Source organism: Seriola lalandi, unplaced genomic scaffold (genome assembly GCF_002814215.2).
Source record: "Seriola lalandi dorsalis isolate HSWRI2012SDOR001 ecotype SW California unplaced genomic scaffold, Sedor1 jcf7180002054905, whole genome shotgun sequence".
Lineage (NCBI taxonomy): Eukaryota > Metazoa > Chordata > Actinopteri > Carangiformes > Carangidae > Seriola > Seriola lalandi.
The window spans coordinates 302,832-325,362 of record NW_019525457.1 but is presented as its reverse complement, the minus strand read 5'-3'; the positions used below and the strand labels follow the sequence as shown (position 1 = coordinate 325,362).

General features: G+C 46.4%; 1 protein-coding gene across 2 annotated transcripts in view; it reads right to left on the bottom strand.

Annotated features, from left to right (window-relative positions):
- The window catches only part of eml6 (EMAP like 6), a 25,064-nt gene continuing 2,533 nt past the window's right edge, over nt 1–22,531 (bottom strand). Inside the window, exons 2-42 of one of the 2 annotated variants that reach the window (XM_023430476.2) lie at nt 22,057–22,216; nt 21,014–21,112; nt 20,580–20,648; nt 20,265–20,450; nt 19,799–19,934; nt 19,253–19,454; nt 19,018–19,155; nt 18,407–18,663; nt 18,030–18,239; nt 17,513–17,680; nt 16,834–16,940; nt 16,653–16,753; nt 16,367–16,553; nt 16,181–16,286; nt 15,777–15,870; nt 15,017–15,117; nt 14,583–14,785; nt 13,426–13,537; nt 13,088–13,215; nt 12,831–12,972; nt 11,285–11,437; nt 11,075–11,206; nt 10,649–10,737; nt 10,410–10,577; nt 10,130–10,331; nt 9,724–9,850; nt 9,150–9,228; nt 8,946–9,075; nt 8,766–8,864; nt 7,822–7,842; nt 4,766–4,939; nt 4,170–4,378; nt 3,903–4,060; nt 3,639–3,753; nt 3,117–3,305; nt 2,835–3,007; nt 2,569–2,731; nt 2,326–2,429; nt 1,518–1,671; nt 1,326–1,426; nt 1–1,231 (exon numbers count right to left, since the gene is read on the bottom strand). In XM_023430476.2, coding sequence (XP_023286244.1) covers nt 1,207–1,231; nt 1,326–1,426; nt 1,518–1,671; nt 2,326–2,429; nt 2,569–2,731; nt 2,835–3,007; nt 3,117–3,305; nt 3,639–3,753; nt 3,903–4,060; nt 4,170–4,378; nt 4,766–4,939; nt 7,822–7,842; nt 8,766–8,864; nt 8,946–9,075; nt 9,150–9,228; nt 9,724–9,850; nt 10,130–10,331; nt 10,410–10,577; nt 10,649–10,737; nt 11,075–11,206; nt 11,285–11,437; nt 12,831–12,972; nt 13,088–13,215; nt 13,426–13,537; nt 14,583–14,785; nt 15,017–15,117; nt 15,777–15,870; nt 16,181–16,286; nt 16,367–16,553; nt 16,653–16,753; nt 16,834–16,940; nt 17,513–17,680; nt 18,030–18,239; nt 18,407–18,663; nt 19,018–19,155; nt 19,253–19,454; nt 19,799–19,934; nt 20,265–20,450; nt 20,580–20,648; nt 21,014–21,112; nt 22,057–22,216 — 5,671 coding nt within the window. In that variant the 3' untranslated portion in view covers nt 1–1,206. The remainder of the gene's footprint in view (nt 1,232–1,325; nt 1,427–1,517; nt 1,672–2,325; nt 2,430–2,568; nt 2,732–2,834; nt 3,008–3,116; nt 3,306–3,638; nt 3,754–3,902; nt 4,061–4,169; nt 4,379–4,765; nt 4,940–7,821; nt 7,843–8,765; nt 8,865–8,945; nt 9,076–9,149; nt 9,229–9,723; nt 9,851–10,129; nt 10,332–10,409; nt 10,578–10,648; nt 10,738–11,074; nt 11,207–11,284; nt 11,438–12,830; nt 12,973–13,087; nt 13,216–13,425; nt 13,538–14,582; nt 14,786–15,016; nt 15,118–15,776; nt 15,871–16,180; nt 16,287–16,366; nt 16,554–16,652; nt 16,754–16,833; nt 16,941–17,512; nt 17,681–18,029; nt 18,240–18,406; nt 18,664–19,017; nt 19,156–19,252; nt 19,455–19,798; nt 19,935–20,264; nt 20,451–20,579; nt 20,649–21,013; nt 21,113–22,056; nt 22,217–22,531) is intronic. The other variant, XM_023430477.2, reaches the window with a different exon arrangement.

The following is a 22,531-nucleotide window of genomic DNA, read 5'->3' as shown; positions in this document are numbered from 1 at the left end:
TTGGAGTTTTTAAACACTTTTAATGTTTTTAAAGATGATTTTATTTTAACATTTAAAAACATTTTTATCATTACATTTTTTCACCAAAATTGTTCTGTTCTGTAAATGATTTGTCGGCCCACTGGTTGGGAGCCTCACTCAGGACTGAACTATACTTCAAACCACCTGAAAGGTGGAGTTCCTCAGGTGCTCTGTGGAGGAGCCTTTTCCAGCCAATCAGGGATCAGAGTTTTACTTCAATCTTTAATGAAGAACTGTCACCTGTAGTTTATCACACCTGTGGTGCATTACCTTTTAATTTGACCCTTTAAAAGTCATGAGACCTCGTCAGAGACCAGAACAAACTGAAGTTGATGAATCCTAAAAGACAAACACTGATTTACATTTACTGACTCTGAACAACATAAATGAATATTAATATGAATCACAGAACAGGTCTCAGGGTAAATACTTCAAAACATTTTGGTTGTAATTTCCCTTTAAATCCACACATGAAGACACAGCTTTCAGTTTCCTCATGTTTTATTTCTATAGAAGACGAACACAGAGACACAGCGCCACCATGTGGACAGAATATAAAAGATGTCCACTCTGATTAAAACTTATTTCTATTAAATATCTATTTTCTACCTTAAATATTATTTAATATTATTTAGTTTCACTTTATTTTGTTTTGAGGTAGAATTATTTTTCTGTTTTTAAATATTTTCTGTTTTCACATCTTTGTTTTTAATAACTGGGATCAAACAGAGATCCATCTTTCTCTATTGTTCTCTACTTTAATACTCGCTGCATCATCCTCCTCATCATCCTCATCATCAGACAGTACGAGATACAAAAACAAACAGTGACAGTATCATATGGTCCGAGCTGTAAAAGTCTGATAGCACCACGATTATAAATCAAGTTGTATCAAAGGTTTGGTCAGAGTTTGTGAGAAAGGCACATACTGACAAACAGAAACACTGCTACATCACACAGCTACAGATCCTCAGAGTCAGACCACTAACACAGGAACCTCAACACTTTCACAATAAAAGCATCTGAATGTACAAGAAGACCACAGCAGCGACCTCTGAACCAAGTCAGTTCACTCCGCATCAAACGCTCACTTCCTGTCCAGTGAAGTCTCAGGTGAAGCGTCAGGTGAGTGCAGCATCACAGGAGGAGAAGAAGAAGAGACTCCGGTGGAGGACTCAGGTGGACTCACTGACATTTCCACACAAATAAACTGGAGACAGGAAAACAGGAAGTAACAAGTTTTAATGTGGAGAAGAACTGAATCTGAACCAGAACCAGACCCAGAGTCTCTCTTCGTATCTCACCTGCAGTCGCTGCCTCCGGCACTGATGACATACTTATCATCACAGGAGAAGCGGATGTTGGTCACATGAGCTGAGTGGCCGAAGTAACGCTTGTGTTTTGCCTGTAAAGGAGCAGCAGATACAGACAGGTGAGAGTTCACCTGGTGGACGGACACATCCAGACTCAAACCTCTAGCTGTGAAGTTCACTTACAAATTTCTCGGAGCAAGGGAAATCAAAGAGCTTGATGAGGCCGAAGTCGTCTCCCGTCACCAGGTTGACGCCGGCGTGCGAGACACAGGCGCAGTTAACGTCAGCCTTCTCGGCGTTACGAGGCCAAACCCCGAGAACCTCGTCACCCAGGATGCTGGAGAACACACGGTGGTCAGTATCTGAGTCATCCTGTTTCTATGGATCTAAAACATGTTCTCCAAGTGTGTTCTTTAAGATCTACGATGTATTCCCTGACTGTAGGTGGTGCCCTGAGCTCAGTAAGTTTCCTTGGTTCTACAGATGGTTCCTTTAGATGAGGTTCCTACCTAGTGTGCAGCTGTTTACTCACCAGTCTAGAAGAAACGTTCAGCATTAAACTTCATTTATTTACTCACCACCAGCTCTCTCGTTTTGCTTCTATTTCTATCACTCCCCTATTCTACTGAAGTTAGCATGCTAACCTGCTAGCTCCAGCCTGGTTGGACTGTCTTGTCACTGCAGCGTCCAGTCTGTCCTGAAGATGTAGTTTCTCAGAGGACGTTTTATAACCTCGTTTTGTAAATACAATGATGACTGAACCTCTTGACAGATTGATGAGTAAACAGCTGTTGATGCTAACGTTAGCTATGTAGCAATAGCAAAACTTACATATAGCTCCTTTAATTCCCTCGGCTCTAAAGTTTCCTCGGGTCTCTATTTAGTTCAACTGGTTCTAAAGTCGACAGGTACAGACACAGTTTGTGACGTTCTCTGATATCTTCTCTAAGTCACAGCCTCTGGACCATTCTGCATTTGTTACCGGCCTTACCTGGTCCAGGTCGCCCAGGTGATCCTCTCTATGACGGGCTGCTCTGTTAAGATCTTCCCAGTAGGAACTTCATGCACCTGCCGAGTGTAGGTGCTGGTGGACACCTGGGATAGAAACGAAGGAGATTTATGTTTCAGCCAATCCGTATCAGCTGCTGCGTCAACAGCACAAAGGTCAGAGGTCACAGCACCAAACTGACCAAGGACTTCAACATTCAGTAGGAATGAATGGAAGTGTCCGAACCTGGATGTGTTTGCTGTCAGCAGAGAAGTCGATCTGGATCACAAAGCCGGGGATGTCCTTACAGTAACCGATCCGATTGAGGGACGGTCCAAGAGAGAGGTCATAAAAATCAACAGCACTTTCAACAGAACCCACCGCCAAGAACCGGTTGTCTGGACTGAACCTGAACCACAAGAAACAACAAAAACACGTTGAGTTGACTGAGACATGTTAAAGTCTGATGTCCCACCATAGATCCCGACACCTGTCACAGGCTGATGTCGTACCTGATGTCCTGGATGGCAACGCTGCGGTCTCTCTTCTTGCCCCACACGGTCAGGGAGTTGACCAGCAGGACAATGAACTCTCCGTTCTCCATGCCGATGGAAACCATCTCTCCGTTGGGGCTGTAGCAGGTGCACTTGGCAGGATGACCCAGACTTACCTTGTTCAGGAGTTTCTAACACAGAGAACAAGAGCAGATGGTTAACACGTTGTTCCCCATGAGGATACAAGAATCAACCTGGATCTAAAACCCTTAAAGGCCGATCAGTCCTGAGTCTCCTCACCTTATCAGCCAGGTCCCAGATCCGGATCGTCCCGTCATCGCTGGCGGAGATGAAGACGTCTTTGAAAGGGTGAGTCGCCAAACCCCAGATCCCTCCCTGAGTGTGTCCGTTGATCATGGTGTTGGAGGCAGCGTTCTTTTCTCCAACTTCTATGATCTCTCCATCTTTGGTTCCCACCAGGATTTTACCCTGTGTCACCAGGAACGACAGAGACGTTACAGAGACAGAACCAGGATCACACAAGATCACATGACCTTCAATGTAAGAACTGATTTAGTTTTCAGACGCTGTATTTTGAGAAGTCCCTGAAGTCTATTGGAACTGGTGATAAAACGTCACTGTGTAATGTCATTCACCAAACAAGACGTCATGAAAACAAACTGCTTGTTGTTTTGTGTGTTTTGATTTCAGCCCATCAGAACGAGCGGAGTGGAACAAGTGGACATGATGAGAGTGTTTACAGTTTTCAGTAAACACTGTCTGATAGAAGAGTGTGGTTTTACGATGTGATGCGTCTCAAACCTTCCCCCTGCAGACTGATCGAACGTTCTCCACCAGCTGACCGGTCTCCAGCTGAAACGCTCGGCAGCGCTTCATCTCCTGGTCCCAGAGCTTCACAGCTCCTCCTTCTTTAGTCCTGAGGAACACACCATCTCCTTGTTATGATTCAGATTTCATGCACTTCTGTCCTATGGATCATTTCTCTACTGTTCATCAACACTTAACGAGACGTGAAGTCACGGCTCGTTTCAATCAGGATGAAGCATGTTGATTTGTGGTACTCACGGTCGCTCCTTCCCCCCTGTGACGATGAGTCCGTCCCTCAGGGTGGTGTACATGGTGAAGACCGGGCCACTGTGCGCCTTCGCCACCACCCGCACCAGGAAGTGCTCCCTCCACACATACACATCTCCGTTTATAGCACCAGTGAACGTCAGATTGTTCTGGATGAGATAAAGACAAAATTACTGCAAAGTCTGAAAAACTTGAGATTTATGTATTTTATTCTGAGGTGAGTCAGAATTAGAGTTTTGAAATCAGAGTTTATCTTACAGCACCGAAGGCCACGGATAGCATGGTCTGCATACGGCCGTCCTCCACCGAGCCGATCACACCTTTCTTGTACATGAGCGAACCTCCAACCAGAGTCCAGAACTTGATGTGTTTGATTCCCACTGACACAAACTGGGTGTCAGAGTCTGGTCTGAACTCCACTACAAAGATCCGCTCAGCATGTCCGCCTTTACTGGTCACCTTGGTGCCTGGCAGAGAGGTCAGAGGTGAGCATGGATACCCCTCTGTGGTCTATTCATGGTAATGTTCTGAATGCTTTTCTTGAGTTTGTGCAGATTGTATATTGATAAACGTGTCAGTCCCTTAGGGGATAGGACTGAAATCTTTTCTCCACAATTCTTGTTCCCCTGATACTCTCTAACCTTCATGCAGCTGAAGTGAAAGAAAATTCTGTTTGTTTAACCCTTCATTTCTTGATCTTGGTCTCCTGAATGTTGTGATCCTGAGCTATGTTCTACAAAGTTTAGTGAGATCTTATAAATACTCAGGAAATTCTCTGTGGGCAGACGACCCAAACAAAGTGAAACTGTCATTACATCATCTATATTTCTTAATTTGTCAGAAACCATCTGTACCTTCCTGCCACCTCCACACTGTGATGGTGTGTTCAGGTTCCACTCCTACAGACAGCAGCAACTTCCCTGTAGCACTGAAGTTGACATAGCCGACGCCTTTCGCATGGGAACAGCGGAGGATGGACAGCGTCTGCTTTGTCATGGCGTCCCACACATGGATGGATGGGGCAAGGCCTGTGAGAGGAGACCAGAGTCATAGAAACCAAACAGCTGAAGAACCAAGGAACGAAGGCAGCAGGTAGCTCAGGACCTATGGACCCAAGGAACTCTGGACCAAAGGACCTGAGGGCTTCAGGTAGGAAGGGGAACCAAGGAACCATAGGACCAAGGAAGCTAAGGATCACAGCAGAAAAAACCAAAGGTTCCCAAGAATCAAGGAACCATAGGACCAAGGAACTAAGGTTTTGAGAAGGCAAGGACCATAACATCCTAGGAACTGTGGAACCACAGACCTTAGTCATTAAAGTCATTGTTCCACAGTAGATTGTTTCAACACCAGGGATCTCAGGCAGTGTGGTATCAAGGAACCAAAGGACCTAAGATTACTAGGAACTGTAATGTCCTAATGTAGACCAGGAACCAAGGAACTAGACCCAGAGGAAATAAGATATTGAACAGCCGAGGTCCTTAACATCCTTGCAACTGTACAATTAAGGATTTATGGAACAGTAGGAACAAAGAACCCAAAACCCAAGAGTTTCAAAGAGCAAACAAACAGAGGTTGGCAGGAACTGTGGATCCAAGGTTTTGAGGAACCAATGGGCCAGAGAACCAAGGAACTGAGCAGACAAGAACCTAGGGAATCTAAGGAATCAAGGACCTAAGGTAGTAAGGGAATCAAGAAATCAAGAACAGAGGAACAGCAGAAAAAAGGAACAACTGAATCATGGAATCACAGAGTTAATAAACCAGAGAACTAAGGAACCAAACACCAGGGAATGAATGAAGGAAAACACCAAGGAATGAAGGAACCAATGGACTGAGGAACAAAAGAACCACTGAACTAAAGGTGAAATGGAACCAAAGGAACCAAGGAGTGTAGATGCTGAGTATCGGGTGAACGAGCTAAGATTCAGGAGGTAGGCAGGTAGGGGAGCAGTCGATCAGACTTCATCTAAGGATCATGCAGAACTTCCATGTTGTCCAGGTGAGGAGGGGACTGGTACCGACATGCTGATTCAACAGAGCAGAACTGGTAAGTGACTGTAATTTAGATTCAGAGTTGGGAAAATAAAAACAGCTTCTTTTCTAAACCACTCTGTATTTACACATTTACAGCCAACAGTATTAACACCTCAATGATCATGACAACACACGACTTCCTTCTTCTGACGCCGAAAGTCAATACAAGTGAATCGAGTCCAAAACAAGGTGATCTGGAACTGGTGACACTAAACCATTGAAAACATTTGAATAAAAGGGATATCACATGACACCAACAGTGTGAACAGTCAGATCAGTGTCCATTATGACTGTCTCCCCTGCTCCTCTCTTGAGGCTCCATATTAGACCCTACTGTATTTAAAAATGCTTCCACCAGGGATTGTTTCCACGTTCCCAATCAAAGTCAGAATGTGACTGAAACGTTTCCATTACGGCTCCCTGAAGACTTCCTCCTCATTGTCTCGTCTTCAGTTAGATTACTGAACAATTTATTTTGGTTCCCTGTAGAGCATTTAGTGAACATGTTTTGTTCAATGTAAATAACATCATTAGGATTCATCCTCTGGGGATCATGATCAACAGTAGATTGAATGAAAATCTGTCCGGTAGTTTTTCGGATGTCTCCAGACGAAAGTGTTGGACAGGCAGATGGACTGTCCTGTGTGATCATGACTGTAGAGGGTTAATACAACAGGAGCACTGCAGATAAAGAGTCGTCATGCCCGACATTCATGCCCTGATAAGATTCATCAGCACAGATACGACAGGTCCAATTCTAGCCTCTGTAAGAACTTCTGAATCACAGTGTTACCACGAACAGACAGACACCACATACAGAAACCACAGGCTAACTCTGCTAGCTTAACATGCTGATCGGAGGCTCTAAGCAAGGCTCTGTCCTTAGTCCGACGTGCTTTAGTTCGTCTACAGCCGTGCTCACACTGATGTGGAGAAACTCAAACACACTTTATCAAGGTTTTCCATTCACACTAATGTTCAGATTGTTTTTGCACAAACAGACACAAAAAATAAATTGAATTTGTTGAATGTTCTTTTTCGTCTTTTTGTTTAATGGTGTTTGGCAAACTTGAATAAAACACAAGTTCCACTTTTCCTAAGCTTTAACTATATCTCATGGTCTTCCTCAGCTAACAGAGTTTGATTAGTGAAGTATGAAACTTCCACCTGTTATCATGCGACCCCCCCCCCCCGTGCTGCTGCTATCCAGCCACTATAGGCTCACCGTGTTATAAATCACAAATAATGTGTTACTCAGGATTATTGTAGAAAGTTTATCTGATGCTGCTGGTTTTTGTTTTGGTGGTAGGATTCAGGGAAGTCAGATGTCTCAGGTGTCTCAGTCAACACAGCAGAAACAATAAAGGTAAATAACCACCAACATTGGTGGTTATTTACCTTTATTGTTTCAGTCTCCACATTGTCATGGATTTTTTTCTCTTTCTTCACACTATTAATGACAAAATTACTAGTGCGGTGAAATGATTTAAACTGGTCGACAAAACTCGCTTGGTAAGAAGATTTTTGTAGGTGCAAAACTCTACAAAATAAGAGCTCGCAGGAAGTAGGAAATTTGTTCTTTTTGAGGATGGTGACATTGAACTGTCACTGGTTTAGTGTGAATGGAGGGACGGAGTGCTTTCATCAGAGTCCACATCGGTGTAGACATGGTCTCGGAGTGGCGGGGGGGCGAGCTACAAACAGACTCAGACCTGAACAGGAACCTGCCTGCTGATACTCACCGGACACTTCAGCCTCTACACACCGAGAGCAACGACACCAACAGGTTAAACACCACGTTCTCCACGTGAACAGAATCATGTGTGTGAATGGATCAGTGATGAGTGACTGCAGAAAGGTGAGCAGAGTCTTACCTGGCAGGTCAGTGATGTCACCTGGTGATGAGGTGAGGCGGTGACAATGAGGAAGCAGTGGAAAAGAAAAGAGGTGCAATGGGAAAAAGCAGCCAGGTCATGCACGAGAACAACATGGCGATCAATATTCAGACTGAGTCTGTGACTAGACAGCCACAGATCAGGTCTGTGCTCAGGACTGCAGTCAGGTCAGCACAGGTAAACAAATGGAGGTCGCTAATGAAGATGTCATTTTGTTTCTTTATTCCACTTCAGGCAGAGCCTCTGGGGTCCGAAGGGTGAGGGGCCCCTGGGCCCCAGAGCCGTGTTTAATGATTCATTGTGGGCATTAAGTGTCTATCAAAGCATCAAAACGTGTTAAAGTCAAGATAAGATTAAAGTTAATCATCAATTGTTGCACTGACACCAACCAAGAAGAACTTTCTTAGGGCAGCACTAAAGTATATCGTATCATTTTGAATCCTATTGATCCGTATCATATCGTTCATTATTTTGAATTGTTTTCTATCCTTTCGAACCGGACTGTAACGAACCGGGTGGTTTTGTATCTTTTTGTTTATTGTTTCATGTCATTTCATCTCGTTTTAAATCGCTTAATATTCTTTTGTATCATTTCATATCGAATTATTGTATAGTATTGTTTTGAATTGTTTCGTGTGGTTTTTAATCACATTCATATTGTATTGAAATGTATCGAATCACATGAAATCCTACGGAATCGAGTCGTAATGCGTCGTATTGCGTCGCATCACTTTGTATGTTTTTGTACGAACATTGTGATTTTGAAATTCAGATATCAACCCTTCAGACTGACGTCAGTGTTTCTCCCAGTGGATGCTCCAGGATTTGGTGTGCCCATGCTCGTAGATCATAATGAGACATTAGCAGAAACACAATGTAACATGTCTGTTACAGCTGATTTGACTTCCTGTCCCGTGACTCACCAATCTGTCCGGTGGCGATGATGTTTTGGTACTTTGGATGCTGATTGACGGTCAGACAGAGGATGTCGTCAGTGTGTTCCAGGTAGAAGCTCTGAGTTCCTGTCAGGACAGGAAGCAGAAGCGTAACGTCAACAACAACAGCAGTTACAGAGAGAAGCTCAGAGTGAGAGGTGTACCGACCAGCGGACAGGTTCTGCATCACCACGGCGGCGGCGGTATGGAAGATGATGTCGGCGCCGTCGTTGAGGTAATGCAGGTTGTTGCGACAGTCGAAACCTCTGTAGCCGAAGACGTGCTCCAAGACCAGCTCCTGAAAAAGCAACAGCAGTGTGAAGAAAGGCGTCAGGTGTCAGTGGACTGATGTTGACCAGAGCTCGTACTGACCTCCACCACTTTCTTCTTCTTGGTCACGTTGTTCCTCAGCAGCTTGTCCGGCAGCGGAGCGGCTCGACTCACGGGAGGCCTGACCGGGACAAACAGGTCCAAACAGTTCAGTGACAAAGTTCAGCAACAGAAGGAGAGATTGTGTGTCTGTGTGTTTGTTGTAGATCACTGGAAGGAAAAACTAAAAAAAGGCTGAATATTATCAGTCGAGTCAAAAATACAATAATTCATTTCACTACTATTTTTACCTACATTTTTAAAACTTGGTTTTCCTGTGTTTTGGGGGAATGTTGTAAAAACACATAAAAGATTAAAAGATAAAAACAACAAAATTTGTGCCAAGAGCTAAAAGTTGTAAAATTGAAGACCTCAAACATAAAGTGAATTTATTTTATCGACTAATAAAAGACGAAAATGAAAAGCTGTAAATGACTGGAGGTGTTATTTATTTTACACGCCACTCTCACTGTTAAAGCTCCAGTGTCGTGTTTCTGTGAACTCGGTCTCCGACTCGTCTAATAATCCAAACCTCCTCACACAGAGTCCACATCAGTCAGTCAGTATGTGAAGGTACCTGTCCTCCACAGGAAGCTCTTTGTGCTGCAGGTGAGGTTTGGTTCCGGACATGTTCCTGATGTTGGCTGAGTAGATCTTGGTCACGTAGTCCACCACCTTCTCTCGGGCCACGTCGCTGTCGTAACCTGGAAACACGACAACAAGTCCGTGACCCCGCTGCTTCTTCTGAACCTGGACCAAGTCCTCCGGTCCCCCTTCAGTCAGACCGGTCAGTGGAGGAACGCTTTAACTGCTGCTTGATGTCAAAGGACCACATACACCTGGACCTGGACCAGACTGAGTTTGTGTTCCTTTAGTGGAAAGGATTCTACCATCAAGACCTGTCCATCACCATGACAACAATGTGGTGATGTCACATCTGACAGTGAAGAACCTGGACCTGTGTGTTGTTTAGACTGCGTTACCTCCGTCCTCCTCGGTGTCGTCATCTGACTCCTCGCTGTCCACGGCTTTACTCTCTTTGTGTCCTGGCGGTTCTCTGGTCCAGATCATCAGCGCCGTGTCAGCCCCGCCCACCGACAGCAGCATGGAGTCATCATTGGACCAGCGGACGTTTGTCACGTTGGTGCTGTGACCCACGTACTTCTTAAACTTGGCGAACTGGCCCTGAGGTCAGAGTTTACAAAGTGAGAACATTGAGGTTTTAAAGGTTTGTGTCAGCTGGGATGTTTCTCTGAGTCTCACCCGGGACGGGAAGCTGAACAGTTTGAGGAAGCCGAAGTCGTCTCCGGTGGCGAGCAGTTTGCGATCTTTGGTGAGTGAGGCGGTATTTACAAAGCTGAGCGTCGGCCATATTCCCTCACAGGTGGGACCCAGAACCGAGGTCCAGCTCGCCCAGTCCAGCTTCTCGAACTGGAAACAGACACAAACACTCAGACAAACAGAAACTGATGATCTGCAGAAGATAAAAACAGAAAACAAACCTCGGCCACACTGATGTTCTGTTTACGTCCTCGCGGAGCCTCGAAGAACAGCTGCTCTTTAGCTCCAGTGTTCACCTGCAGCAGTTTACCTGTGGAGGAGAATATCAGGTGTGGACATGACTTCATGAACTTCAGTCCAGTGTAGTTGTATATGTTCACTCCTCTGAGACGGTAACGAAAGCTAAACTGCTGGATCACAACTATGAGGACGTTAGCATGAACATTTAGTCTGTAACATTCAGCATGTTTGTTTTTATCCTGCTAGCATGCTAATGTCAGCTCAGTCATCAGGTGTTGGACAGGTGGAAATGTTGATGAAAACTCTGGTCGCTCCTGCCGCCGTTCAGCTAGTGAAGTGTAAATCATTACTAGCTGTTCTGGCCGACAGTTAGCATGTTAGCATAGCATCAGTACAGGTGTGTTCACCTCTGGAGTCCCAGTCGATGTGAGTGATGTAGCTGCCGGCTCCTTTACAGATGCCAACTCTCTTACTGGTCAGGACGTTATAAATGTCCACAAAGGAATCATGGGACGCCACCGCCAGGTATTTCCCAGCATCTGAAACGCAACACGTGTCATCACTGACCGACCAATCACCTTCACCCTTAGACACACTTGTGTGGTGAGTTCAAGTACCTTGGGAGAAGCAGATGTCGGAGATGAGCTCCCTGCGGTGGTGGAAGGTCACCATGTCTTCCAGAGTGTCGGCGTTCACCACCAGGAAGCTGCCGTCGTTCAGACCGACCGCCAGAGCTTTACCGTCAGGAGAGAAGGCGCAGCAGCGTCCACCTGACAGGTAACACACACAGGTGACACACAGGTCACACACAGGTAACACACACAGGTCACACCCAGGTCACACACAGGTCACACACACAGGTAACACACAGGTGACACACAGGTAACACACACAGGTAACACACAGGTGACACACAGGTAACACACACAGGTGACACACAGGTAACACACACAGGTCACACCCAGGTCACACACAGGTCACACACACAGGTAACACACAGGTGACACACACAGGTAACACACACAGGTAACACACAGGTCAGACACAGGTCAGACACAGGTCAGACACAGGTAACACACAGGTGACACACAGGTGACACACAGATAACACACACAGGTAACACACACAGGTAACACACACAGGCGATACACAGGTGACACACAGGTCACACCCAGGTCACACACAGGTGACACACAGGTCACACACACAGGTGACACACACAGGTAACACACACAGGTAACACACAGGTCAGACACAGGTCAGACACAGGTAACACACAGGTGACACACAGGTGACACACAGATAACACACACAGGTAACACACACAGGCGATACACAGGTGACACACAGGTCACACCCAGGTCACACACAGGTGACACACAGGTCACACACACAGGTAACACACAGGTCACACACAGGTAACACACACAGGTCAGACGCAGGTTACACACAGGTTACACACAGGTCACACACACAGGTGACACACAGGTCACACACACAGGTCACACACAGGTAACACACACAGGTCAGACGCAGGTAAAACACAGGTTACACACAGGTCACACACAGGTAACACACACAGGTCAGACGCAGGTAAAACACAGGTAACACACAGGTCACACACAGGTAACACACACAGGTAACACACAGGTAAAACACAGGTTACACACAGGTAACACACAGGTGACAAACACAGGTCAGACACAGGTAACACACACAGGTCACACACAGGTAAAACACAGGTTACACACAGGTAACACACACAGGTAACACACAGGTCACACACACAGGTGACACACACAGGTGACACACACAGGTAACACACACGTAACACACAGGTGACACACAGGTAACACACAGGTGACAAACACAGGTCAGACACAGGTCACACACAGGTAACACACACAGGTCACGCACAGGTGACACACAGGTCACACACACAGGTGACACACACAGGTAACACACAGGTCACACACACAGGTGACACACAGGTAACACACACGTAACACACAGGTGACACACAGGTAACACACAGGTAACACACAGGTCACACACAGGCGACACAGGTGACACACAGGTAACACACAGGTCACACACAGGCGGCACACAGGTAACACACAGGTCACACACTGGTGTGTACCACCTGCAGGTTGTTCATCTCACCTTTCTTGAGTTTGCGGACGGCGACCATGCGGTGATTGGCTGACAGCTCCCAGATCCTCAGAGTCTTGTCGTCGCTGACGGTGGCACAGACAGGAAGTAGAGGGTGAGCCGCCAAACCCCACACTTCCCCCTCCATGTGACCCTTAACACAATACACAGGTAACACGGTGAACAGGTAGCTCCTCCAGAGACGGTCTGAGGAAGAAGATGAAATGGTCTTAAACCGGCAGACACAGGTGAGTCTCTGTGGGTCTCACCTGGACCAGCAGCGTCATGGGTCCACTCTTGTCGATCTCCAGGATTTCTCCGTTCTTTGTTCCCAGCAGGATGTGACCGTGACCCAGAGTGATGGCTCTGATGGACGGGTTGTCCTCCAGCAGGAGACCTGGTCCAAAATCACAAAATAAATGAAACACTGGAGAGAGAGAGAGAACCAGAACCAGAACCAGAACCAGGACAAGATTGGAGACAAAGACCAGGAGTGTGACACCTTTAGAGGACGGAGACAGAGCAGCTCTCTTGATGGCGTACGTCTTCAAACATCTTTCAAACATGTCGTCCCAAAGATTGGAGACAAAGACCAGGAGTGTGACACCTTTAGAGGACGGAGACAGAGCAGCTCTCTTGATGGCGTACGTCTTCAAACATCTTTCAAACATGTCGTCCCAGAGCTCCACGATGCCATCCTTCCCCCCCGTCACAAAACCCTGGACAGTGAACGCAACACGGGAAACATCAGAGAAAACATCAGCACTGATGATGGATGATGGATGATGGATGGATGATAGGTGGATGATGGATGGATGGATGGATGAATGATGGATGAATGATGGATGGAGGATGGATAGATGGATGATGGATGGATGGACTAATGATGAATGATGGATGGATGAATGATGAATGATGGATGGATGGATGATGGATAGATGGACTAATGATGAATGATGGATGGTTGATGGATGAATGATGGATGGATGGATGATGGATGGACTAATGATGAATGATGGATGGATGGATGATGGATAGATGGATGATGGATGGATGGACTAATGATGAATGATGGATGGATGGATGGATAGATGGATGATGGATGGATGATGGATGGATGAATGATGGATGGATGATGGATGGATGATGATGGATGGACTAATGATGAATGATGGATGGATGATGGATGAGATGATGATGATGAATGATGGATGGATGGACTAATGATGAATGATGGATGGATGATGGATGGAGGATGGATGGATTAATGATGGATGGATGGATGATGGATGGATGGATGATGGATGGATGGATGGATGAATGATGGATGGATGGACTAATGATGAATGATGGATGGATGGATGGATGGATAGATGGATGATGGATGGATGGATGAATGATGGATGGATGGACTAATGATGAATGATGGATGGATGATGGATGGATGATGGATGAATGATGGATGATGGATATGATGAATGATGGATGGATGATGATGGATGGATGGATGGATGGATGATGAATGATGGATGGATGGATGATGGATTGATGGATGATGGATAGATGGATGATGGATGGATGGACTGATGGATGAATGATGGATGGATGGATGATGGATAGATGGATGATGGATGGATGGATGGATGAATGATGGACTAATGATGAATGATGGATGGAGGATGGATGGATGATGGATAGATGGATGATGGATGGATGGATGAATGATGGATGGATGGACTAATGATGAATGATGGATGATGTAACCTTGTCCAGGGAGCACATGGCGAACACGGGGCCGTCGTGGGCTTTGATGGTCTTGATGAGCGTTGTGTCTCTCCAGATGTAAACGTCTCCGTTTGTGGCTCCAGAGAAAACCAGGTCCTCAGATCGACCATAACATGCCGACATCATCGTCTCCTGTTTCCCCAGGTTCCCAAATATCCCCCGTTTAAACGTCAGACCGCCACCTGCAGGACCGGGACAGAAAGACAGTCTTTAAGGGAACTTTAGTAAGGTACATCCAGGACGTTTAGCTTAGCTTAGCATAAAGACTGGTAGCAGGGGGAAACTGTTAGCTTAGCTTAGCTTAGCATAAAGACTGGAGACAGGGATCCCTGTCTCCTCACATCTTCAGTGGGAGGAACTCAGATGTGAGGAAAAGACACAGGTGAAGGAAACATGGATGAAGTGAAGTTTACCTGAATGCTGCCAGAACTTGATGTGTTTCATGCCGACAGTCACCAGCTTGTCCATCCTGAAAGGATTACTCTTCACCACAAAGATCTTATCTTTGTGACCCCTGCAGGACAGAGAGCGTCAGTCACACACCATCACCAGTCTGGAGTTACCCTGTTACTGTACTGTGTGTGTGTGTGTGTGGTCCTGGAAACACATGTCTGTCTGCCTGTCACCTTGATGACATCACAGTTGTGCAAGATACAGTCATGAAACTTTACAGGTGTGTAGTTGAGATCAAAATGAAGGCGTTCAACCATGGAGTGGGCCGACCCATGAGTACTGAGTCCTGATATAATGACATTGCAATAACCACTGAGTCCTGATGTGATAACTTAGTAATAACCACTGAGTAGTTGTGGGTCTGAACATCACCATGGAGACAGTTCTGTGACATTCAGGATCTCAACACTGTAGCACAGATCAACACTCTCCTCTGGTGCTACAGTATCATGTTGTTATAACGTAACCTGTTCACTTCCTGTGGAGACAGTGAGTCATTTGGTCCCTGAGCTTGTCTGTCAGGTTTGCTACAGATTCAACAGGCCACCTGTTTCCTGTGGGGAGGCTCCGCCTTCAAGACTAGAGTCAGGGAACAGTAAACACCCCAGACTTTGCCATGACTGCAGTCTGCAAGATGTGCACTGTATACCTGCATATACGCACCACCACACCTGTGCATCAGGTGTGTACATTAGTCAGGTTGTATTCAGGTGTGTGTACCTGGCCTTGGCCAGTCTCTCTCCTTTCTTCCAGTCCCAGATAACAATGGAGTGAAAATCATCGATTCCCACCGAAACCAAACTCTTCCCATCCGCTGAGACACAGAGACACAGAGATACATGAGTCAGAGACAGGAGACATCAGACAGACTCAGGAGACAGACACAGGACAGGAGACATCAGAGGTTCATCACTCACACAACTACTCAACACAGTGACTTCCTCCTGCACAAACACAACCTGTCCACACTGACACCAAATGGGATAAGGAAGAGTGACACAGGGATAACTAATGGTGATATCTGGATTAAAAATGGTGCATTAGCGATAACAAACAGCTTCACTGATGATGAAGTGAAGATTTACAGGTGGGGATTGGGCAGGGACAGGTGGGGATGATTGTACCTGTGAACTCCAGGGCACACACTCCTCTGCTGTGGTGTCCCTTCAGTAGTGACAGACACTTCAGGGTCTGGACATCCCAGATGTGGACGGCTGGGTCTCTGCCCACCTGAACACACAGACAGCCAATCAGAAACAGTCTCAGTGAGTCCGACAGTAACCTGCTGCGCTCCGATTGGCCGGGCGTACCTGTGCCGAGGCCACGTAGTCTTTGAGCGGGTGGACAGTGAGGCTGAGGATGTCGTCGTCATGGCCGAGGTAAAACCTCTGACTGTGTTGCAGCCGGTTGTAGATGATGGCGACGGCGGCCACATGGTAAACAACCTCCCCCGTCTGACTGTAGAACAGGTTGTTACGACAGTCAAAGCCCCGATACCTGCAGGAAACAGGAAACAGAACCGCCACAATAAAACTCAGAGATAACCTTGCCGTTGTGCCGATAGTTTCACTGATAGTTTAGAGTTTTTGTTTTTACCCGTGAACAAACTGCAGACGAAGACCCTCCTCCGGGGCTTTCTGCCGCTTCAGGGAACCAGTCAGCTTTTTCCTCAGCTGAGGCAAGTCCTCCTTGTACACCTGCAGACAGACACAGGTGAGTCAGCCATGTTCCTCATACATTATTTACAGCATGTGATGAGCTTTTATTTTCTGGAGACCTGACGTTCGTAGCTGGTCTGAGCTTCCTGTTCGATGTCCGAGTCGAGCTCCGGAACATCCGACACATCCGAGTCTGACTCTCCGCTGTTGGAGTCGGCGTATCCCTCTGAGGACGCCAGAGAAATGTCATCAACAGCATGTTACTGAGGGTGCTTGGTTTTTCAGGGACAAATACGTGCGGGTGCTGATTCACGGTTTACAGATGTCTGAGGATAACAAATGGTGTTGAAGAGTATTTATTGTTATCTAGGATTAAAACAACAGTTTAGGGATGACAAATAGCAATGTAGGAAATCTAATTAAGGGTTAATTTAGGGTTTGCAGAGAGAGGTTTGAGGATGATAAATGGCAATGTTGGATTTAGAGATGAGCAATAAATGGAGTTGAAGCACAATGACCTGATTTTGATGTTGAACTTACAGGTAGCAGTTTTAACAATCATGATTAAAGTCATAAATGGTAAATGTATTGAAACAAATGATGTGATTTGGACGGTGATTTGTTTAATTTAGTCTTTACAGACGGTGAATTGAAGGTGATGCCACGTATATACATATTTCATGAATGTCAGTCTGGTGTTAGGAGGACTCAGCTGTGGTTAAGACTAAAACTTCTTCAGGTCATTTCCAGACAGTTTGTGATCCAGAGAAATGCTGAGGTGGTGAATCTTGGTCTAACCTTGGAGAAGAGGCTCCAAGACGCCATTCATGACGCCTTCAGGCAGGAACCTCCACTGGAAGACGGCGTGGTCGGCGCCACCGGTGCTGACGACCCACTGCAGGTCATTGGACCAGCGGACATTGGTCACGTGGGCAGAGTGACCAATGTACTTTTTGAATTTGGCTCCTGTTTGAAGAAGAAGAGGAAGGAGTTCATAGAGCAGTTAGATCCAGCAGCTTGGAGACAAGCCGTGACTCATGTGAGCACCTTGAAATGACGGACAGTCGCAGTCCAGGAGCGTTTTGAATCCATTACAATTCTTCATTAATTGTAGTTAGGTACGGCTTTCAACATTTGTGAGTAAATAAAGTTGTAAATAAGAAACTCAAAGATCAAGGTTTCCCCTAACGGATCTGCTCCATCAGAAAGGATCCAGACCTCTGGGTCCTCCACACAGGTAAGGTACCTGAGTTACTGAAAAGGTTCCTGCAGTTGGACAGAGCTCTACGTAGAACCGAGTGTTTGTCAGACTGACCTTTCTTCAGGCAGGGGAACCTGAAGAGTTTAACAAGGCCAAGGTCGTCTCCGGTCACCAGCACGGCACTGCTGTAGTTGGCATCCACAGAGTTGACATTGGTGATGTTGGAGTATTTGGGCCAGATGCCGTTTACCTCAGCCCCACTGACGCCAGTCCACGTCATCCAGTGGATCCCCTTCGCCTCCTCTTTAGCAACCAGCTTCCCTGCTGGAGGACACAAGAGGAGGTTAAAAGGTCAGGAGAGGAGTCAGTCCCATGTCACGACAGACTAATCCCAAGTAAAGGCAGGTACGTCCCAAGCCACGTCCTAAGAAATATATTAGTAAACGAATTAAGTGTCAGTGATGTAGAGTCACAGACCACGAAGTCGGTACCTGGCATCCTGTAGAAGAGCCGCTCTCCAGCGCCATCATTGGTCTGGAGGAAGCGGCTGTCCACCGACCAATCCAGGTGGGTGATGAAGGAGGTGGAGCGGCTACACTCGCCCACCTTCTTGTAGCGCTGGGCGACAGCGTAGACATCCACCAAGCCGTCGTTTGATCCCACCGCCAGGAAGGAGCCATCTGGAGAAAACTTCAGCTCATGGATGACCTCCTTCCTGTCCTTGATGTGTACAACCTCCGTCATGTCCCTAGAGAGGAAGGATATGAAGTCATCTATAAATGTCAAACTGGTGATTCTCAGTAAGGATCAATTAATCTTAAGAAAGCTTGGTGTGATCATGTACCCTGAGTTCAGTTTTAACAGAAGTCTGCATAATGCCATCTTAAAGGGAAATCCAGGTATTGGTCCAAAGATTTTCAAAATAAACTTCAGTTTTACGTGACCATTCCAACCATTAGCCTCCTGGATTAGCTACAACAGCTAACTGCTTACTTCTGGCTAAACAGAGCAGCAAAATATCTTTTAATTTGAAGTAAGGACAAACTGTATGATGTGACATCACAGTAATAAATGGATGGAACTAGTTTACAGGTGAGGTCACCTGACACGCAGCACTGTGAAGGATCCGTCCTTCATCCCCAGAGCGAGCTGAGAGCCGTCGTTGTTGAAGGAAACACTGCGAACCGATTCCTCCATGTTACAGCGAGCCAGCAGAGTGTGGTCAGGAAGACTCCACAGCCTGAGAGACAGACAGGTGAGAGATAAACTCAGGTAATCAGAAGCCTGGCAGCGGCAGTGGTGGGGGTGGGGCAGGGGCGTTGGTGGCTCAGTCTGACCTGACAGAACGATCATCACTCCCTGTGACGGCGACCGGCTGTTTGGGATGCAGGTCGAGAGCCCACAGCTCGCCCTCGCTGTGACCCTGCATCAGTAGAACCGGTTTGTCCCGGTCTCGGACCATGACCTCGAAGATCTCACTGTCCTGAGTGCCCGCCAGGATCCGGTCTGCCTTCCAGCAAACGCTGCGGATCGACAGACCTGAAACAGAAAACAGACCTGACTGGACTCGGACCGGACCACCTGGCAGCGTGGAAACGTTTAACGCGTTTCAGGAAGGTCAGGTGAGATACAGGAAACACATGGGAAAGGTTCATCAGCTGTTGGGAGTGAATGGGCTCCAGTGGGGTCCTGCAGGTCCTTTGAAAACCTCAGAACCTGCCAAAACCAGATCAAGACTTTGGCCCATAATCCCTGATATCCCACATCATACTGGACAATCATTACCTATTAATTATTAACTGATAATTACTCATCAGTTCAATTACAGGATCGACCCCCCCTGCAGGTCTGGAGCTGATCTGGATCAGGTTTCTGGGTCTGACCTTTGTATCCCTGCTCGGCCTCTCTCAGGTCGATCTTGGTGATGGGTTTGAAGTCGACGTCCCACAGTCTGATGCAGCCGTCTCGTCCCCCGGTGGCGAAGCCTTCCTCACAGGCGTGCATGCTGAAGATCCCTGCCTGCACAAAGTGTTAAATATGAGACATTTTCCCATCAGCCCTGCTGCTTCTCCTCTCAGCGCCCTCTGCCTGTCTCCTGCTGTGACTCCACGGCAGATTTCCCTCTAGAAAACTCATTACATCACATGACCTACTGACAGGAAACAGGAAACAGGAAGTCCTACAGGAAGAACTATCAGATTTTATTCTTAAAGCTCTGACTTTATTCTCAGGACGTACGGCCACACACCAGCCACGTGACATACTGTTGCATCGTTTGACGCATGCCAACTGACTCTTCGAAGCCCCGCCCCCTCATAAACCAATGCTAGGTCTTGTATTTTGAATTACCCCGTGTGCAGCCTGCACGGTCCTGATCAGAGTGATGCCTCTCCACACGTAGATGTCTCCGTTCAGAGCTCCGGAGTACGTCAGCTCGTCTTTGGCTGTAGAGACACACAGGATGGTCTGCAGGTCGCCCGTCTTCCCGAAGATCCCTCGCTTCGGCGTCAGAGCGTTCCCACAGAGAGTCCAGAACTAAAGAAACACAAACATGTTATTCCCTCACTTATCAACATGTTCACATTTAAACTGTGTGAAATAAACAAAGAGTCACTCATCAATAATAAATAAACACGAGTTAAACTGATGGACTTCCTGTCTCACCTTGATGTGTTTGACTCCACAGCTGACCAACCGGCTGGACTGGAACGGATCCCAGGCCACGTCAAAGATCTACAGGAAATCATCATCAATACAACTGATCAATACAACTGATCAGTACTGAACCTGATCAATACAGAACTTGATCAATACTGAAACTGATCAATACTGAAACTGATCAACAGTGAACCTGATCAATACTGGACCTGATCAATACAGAACCTGATCTATTCTGGACCTGATCAGTAATGAACCTGATCAATACTAGACCTGATCAATACTGAACTGATCAATACTGAAACTGACCAACAGTGAACCTGATCAGCACTGAACCTGATCAATACTGGACTTGATCGATACTGAAACTGATCGATACTGAAACTGATCGATACTGGTCTGGAGTGTATGATCTTCAGTCTCTGGATGAAGACTCGTACTCTGTCTGAGTGTCCGGTTGCCGTGGCGAGGACTCGTCCTCTCCTCCAGTCCCAAACACACACCGTGTTCTTGGCGTCCAGACCGACCGATGCCAGCCGCTACAACAACCAACAAACAAACAGACCGACCGATGCCAGCCGCTACAACAACAAACAAACAAACAAACAAACAAACAAACAAACAAACCGTAAGACCAGGAAGTTCAAACACTGATCCATGAGTAAACCCACATGCAGCTCCGCCCACCACTGACATTCGAAGCACAGGATTGGAGGATGTTAAACTGACTCAGTCATAACGAAGTGACTGTAACGAGTTACTGACCGAGTCCTCTGATTGGACGAGAGTCCTTCCATAAGGCTGCACCTTTAACTCCATGTATCAGGTGTTCTATTAACCGTTAATTAGAGCTACATTCACGGTCGTTATCGATCTGAGATTGTAATTAACTTAATCTCCAGAAATAACCTTTGAATTAAACGATGTGTGGTCCTCAGATGAAGGAGGAGCCTGATCCCTCAGGTGAGGTCATGTGATGCTGCCAAATAAACAATGAAATAAACAAACAGATCATAATATGTTGTTGCTTATCGCTGTTAATTAACATGACAGATATTCAGGACATCAGTCCCTCTCTGAGACATTACTTAAATATTATTATATTAATATTAAAATTGTGTCAATATTATTTTGTGAATCTGTATTTATTGAATTAAAACAAACTAAAACAGATTGAGAGTGACGTGGTTCGTACTACACGTCCATGAATCGACTGAAACACCTTCAGTTAGGCTCTCAGTCTGAACAACCTGCTTCTGTTCATCGGGAACACTTCCTGTTTGTGAGTCACGTGATGACAGAACAAAATAATGTGATGTTTCACCTTTGAACCTTTCAGAGTTCAATTATCTTCTACTGCTGTTGTTCCTCCTCACACTGTTTGAGGTCAGCTGTTATAAAATGAACCAGTTATATATGCGTCTATAGACATATATACACAGGTAAAAACCTGTGACATCATCACGAGGGGGCATGGTCACACCTGTCCGTCAGAGTCGAAGGCGAGACAGGCCACTCCGTGTGTGTGGACGTCCCTCAGGATGGACACGGTCTGCATGGCGTAGGTGTCCCAGATACAGATGTACGGGTCCTTCCCCACCTGACCCGTCGCCACCTGGATCTTATCTGGATGGATCGCCAGACTGGGGGGGGGGGGACATTTAAAACAAGAGCAACAGAGGTCACTCCTGATGGACAGCGCCCCCTACAGAACACATTACAAACATCATCACCTGACACATCCCACCATGTTCAGGTCACCTCGTCTTTTCCTTGTGTCCTTGTGAGGACAGAGGAAACAACAACTTCCTGTGTCAAACATTTGACCTCATCACTTCTGTTTGAAGGCAGCGTCATCAGCATGACATCACAGAGGATGACAGCGACATGCTGAGCTGTGATTGGCTGACTCAGCGTTTAAATGTTTTTTCCTACAGAAAACCAACAGACGGGTGGGT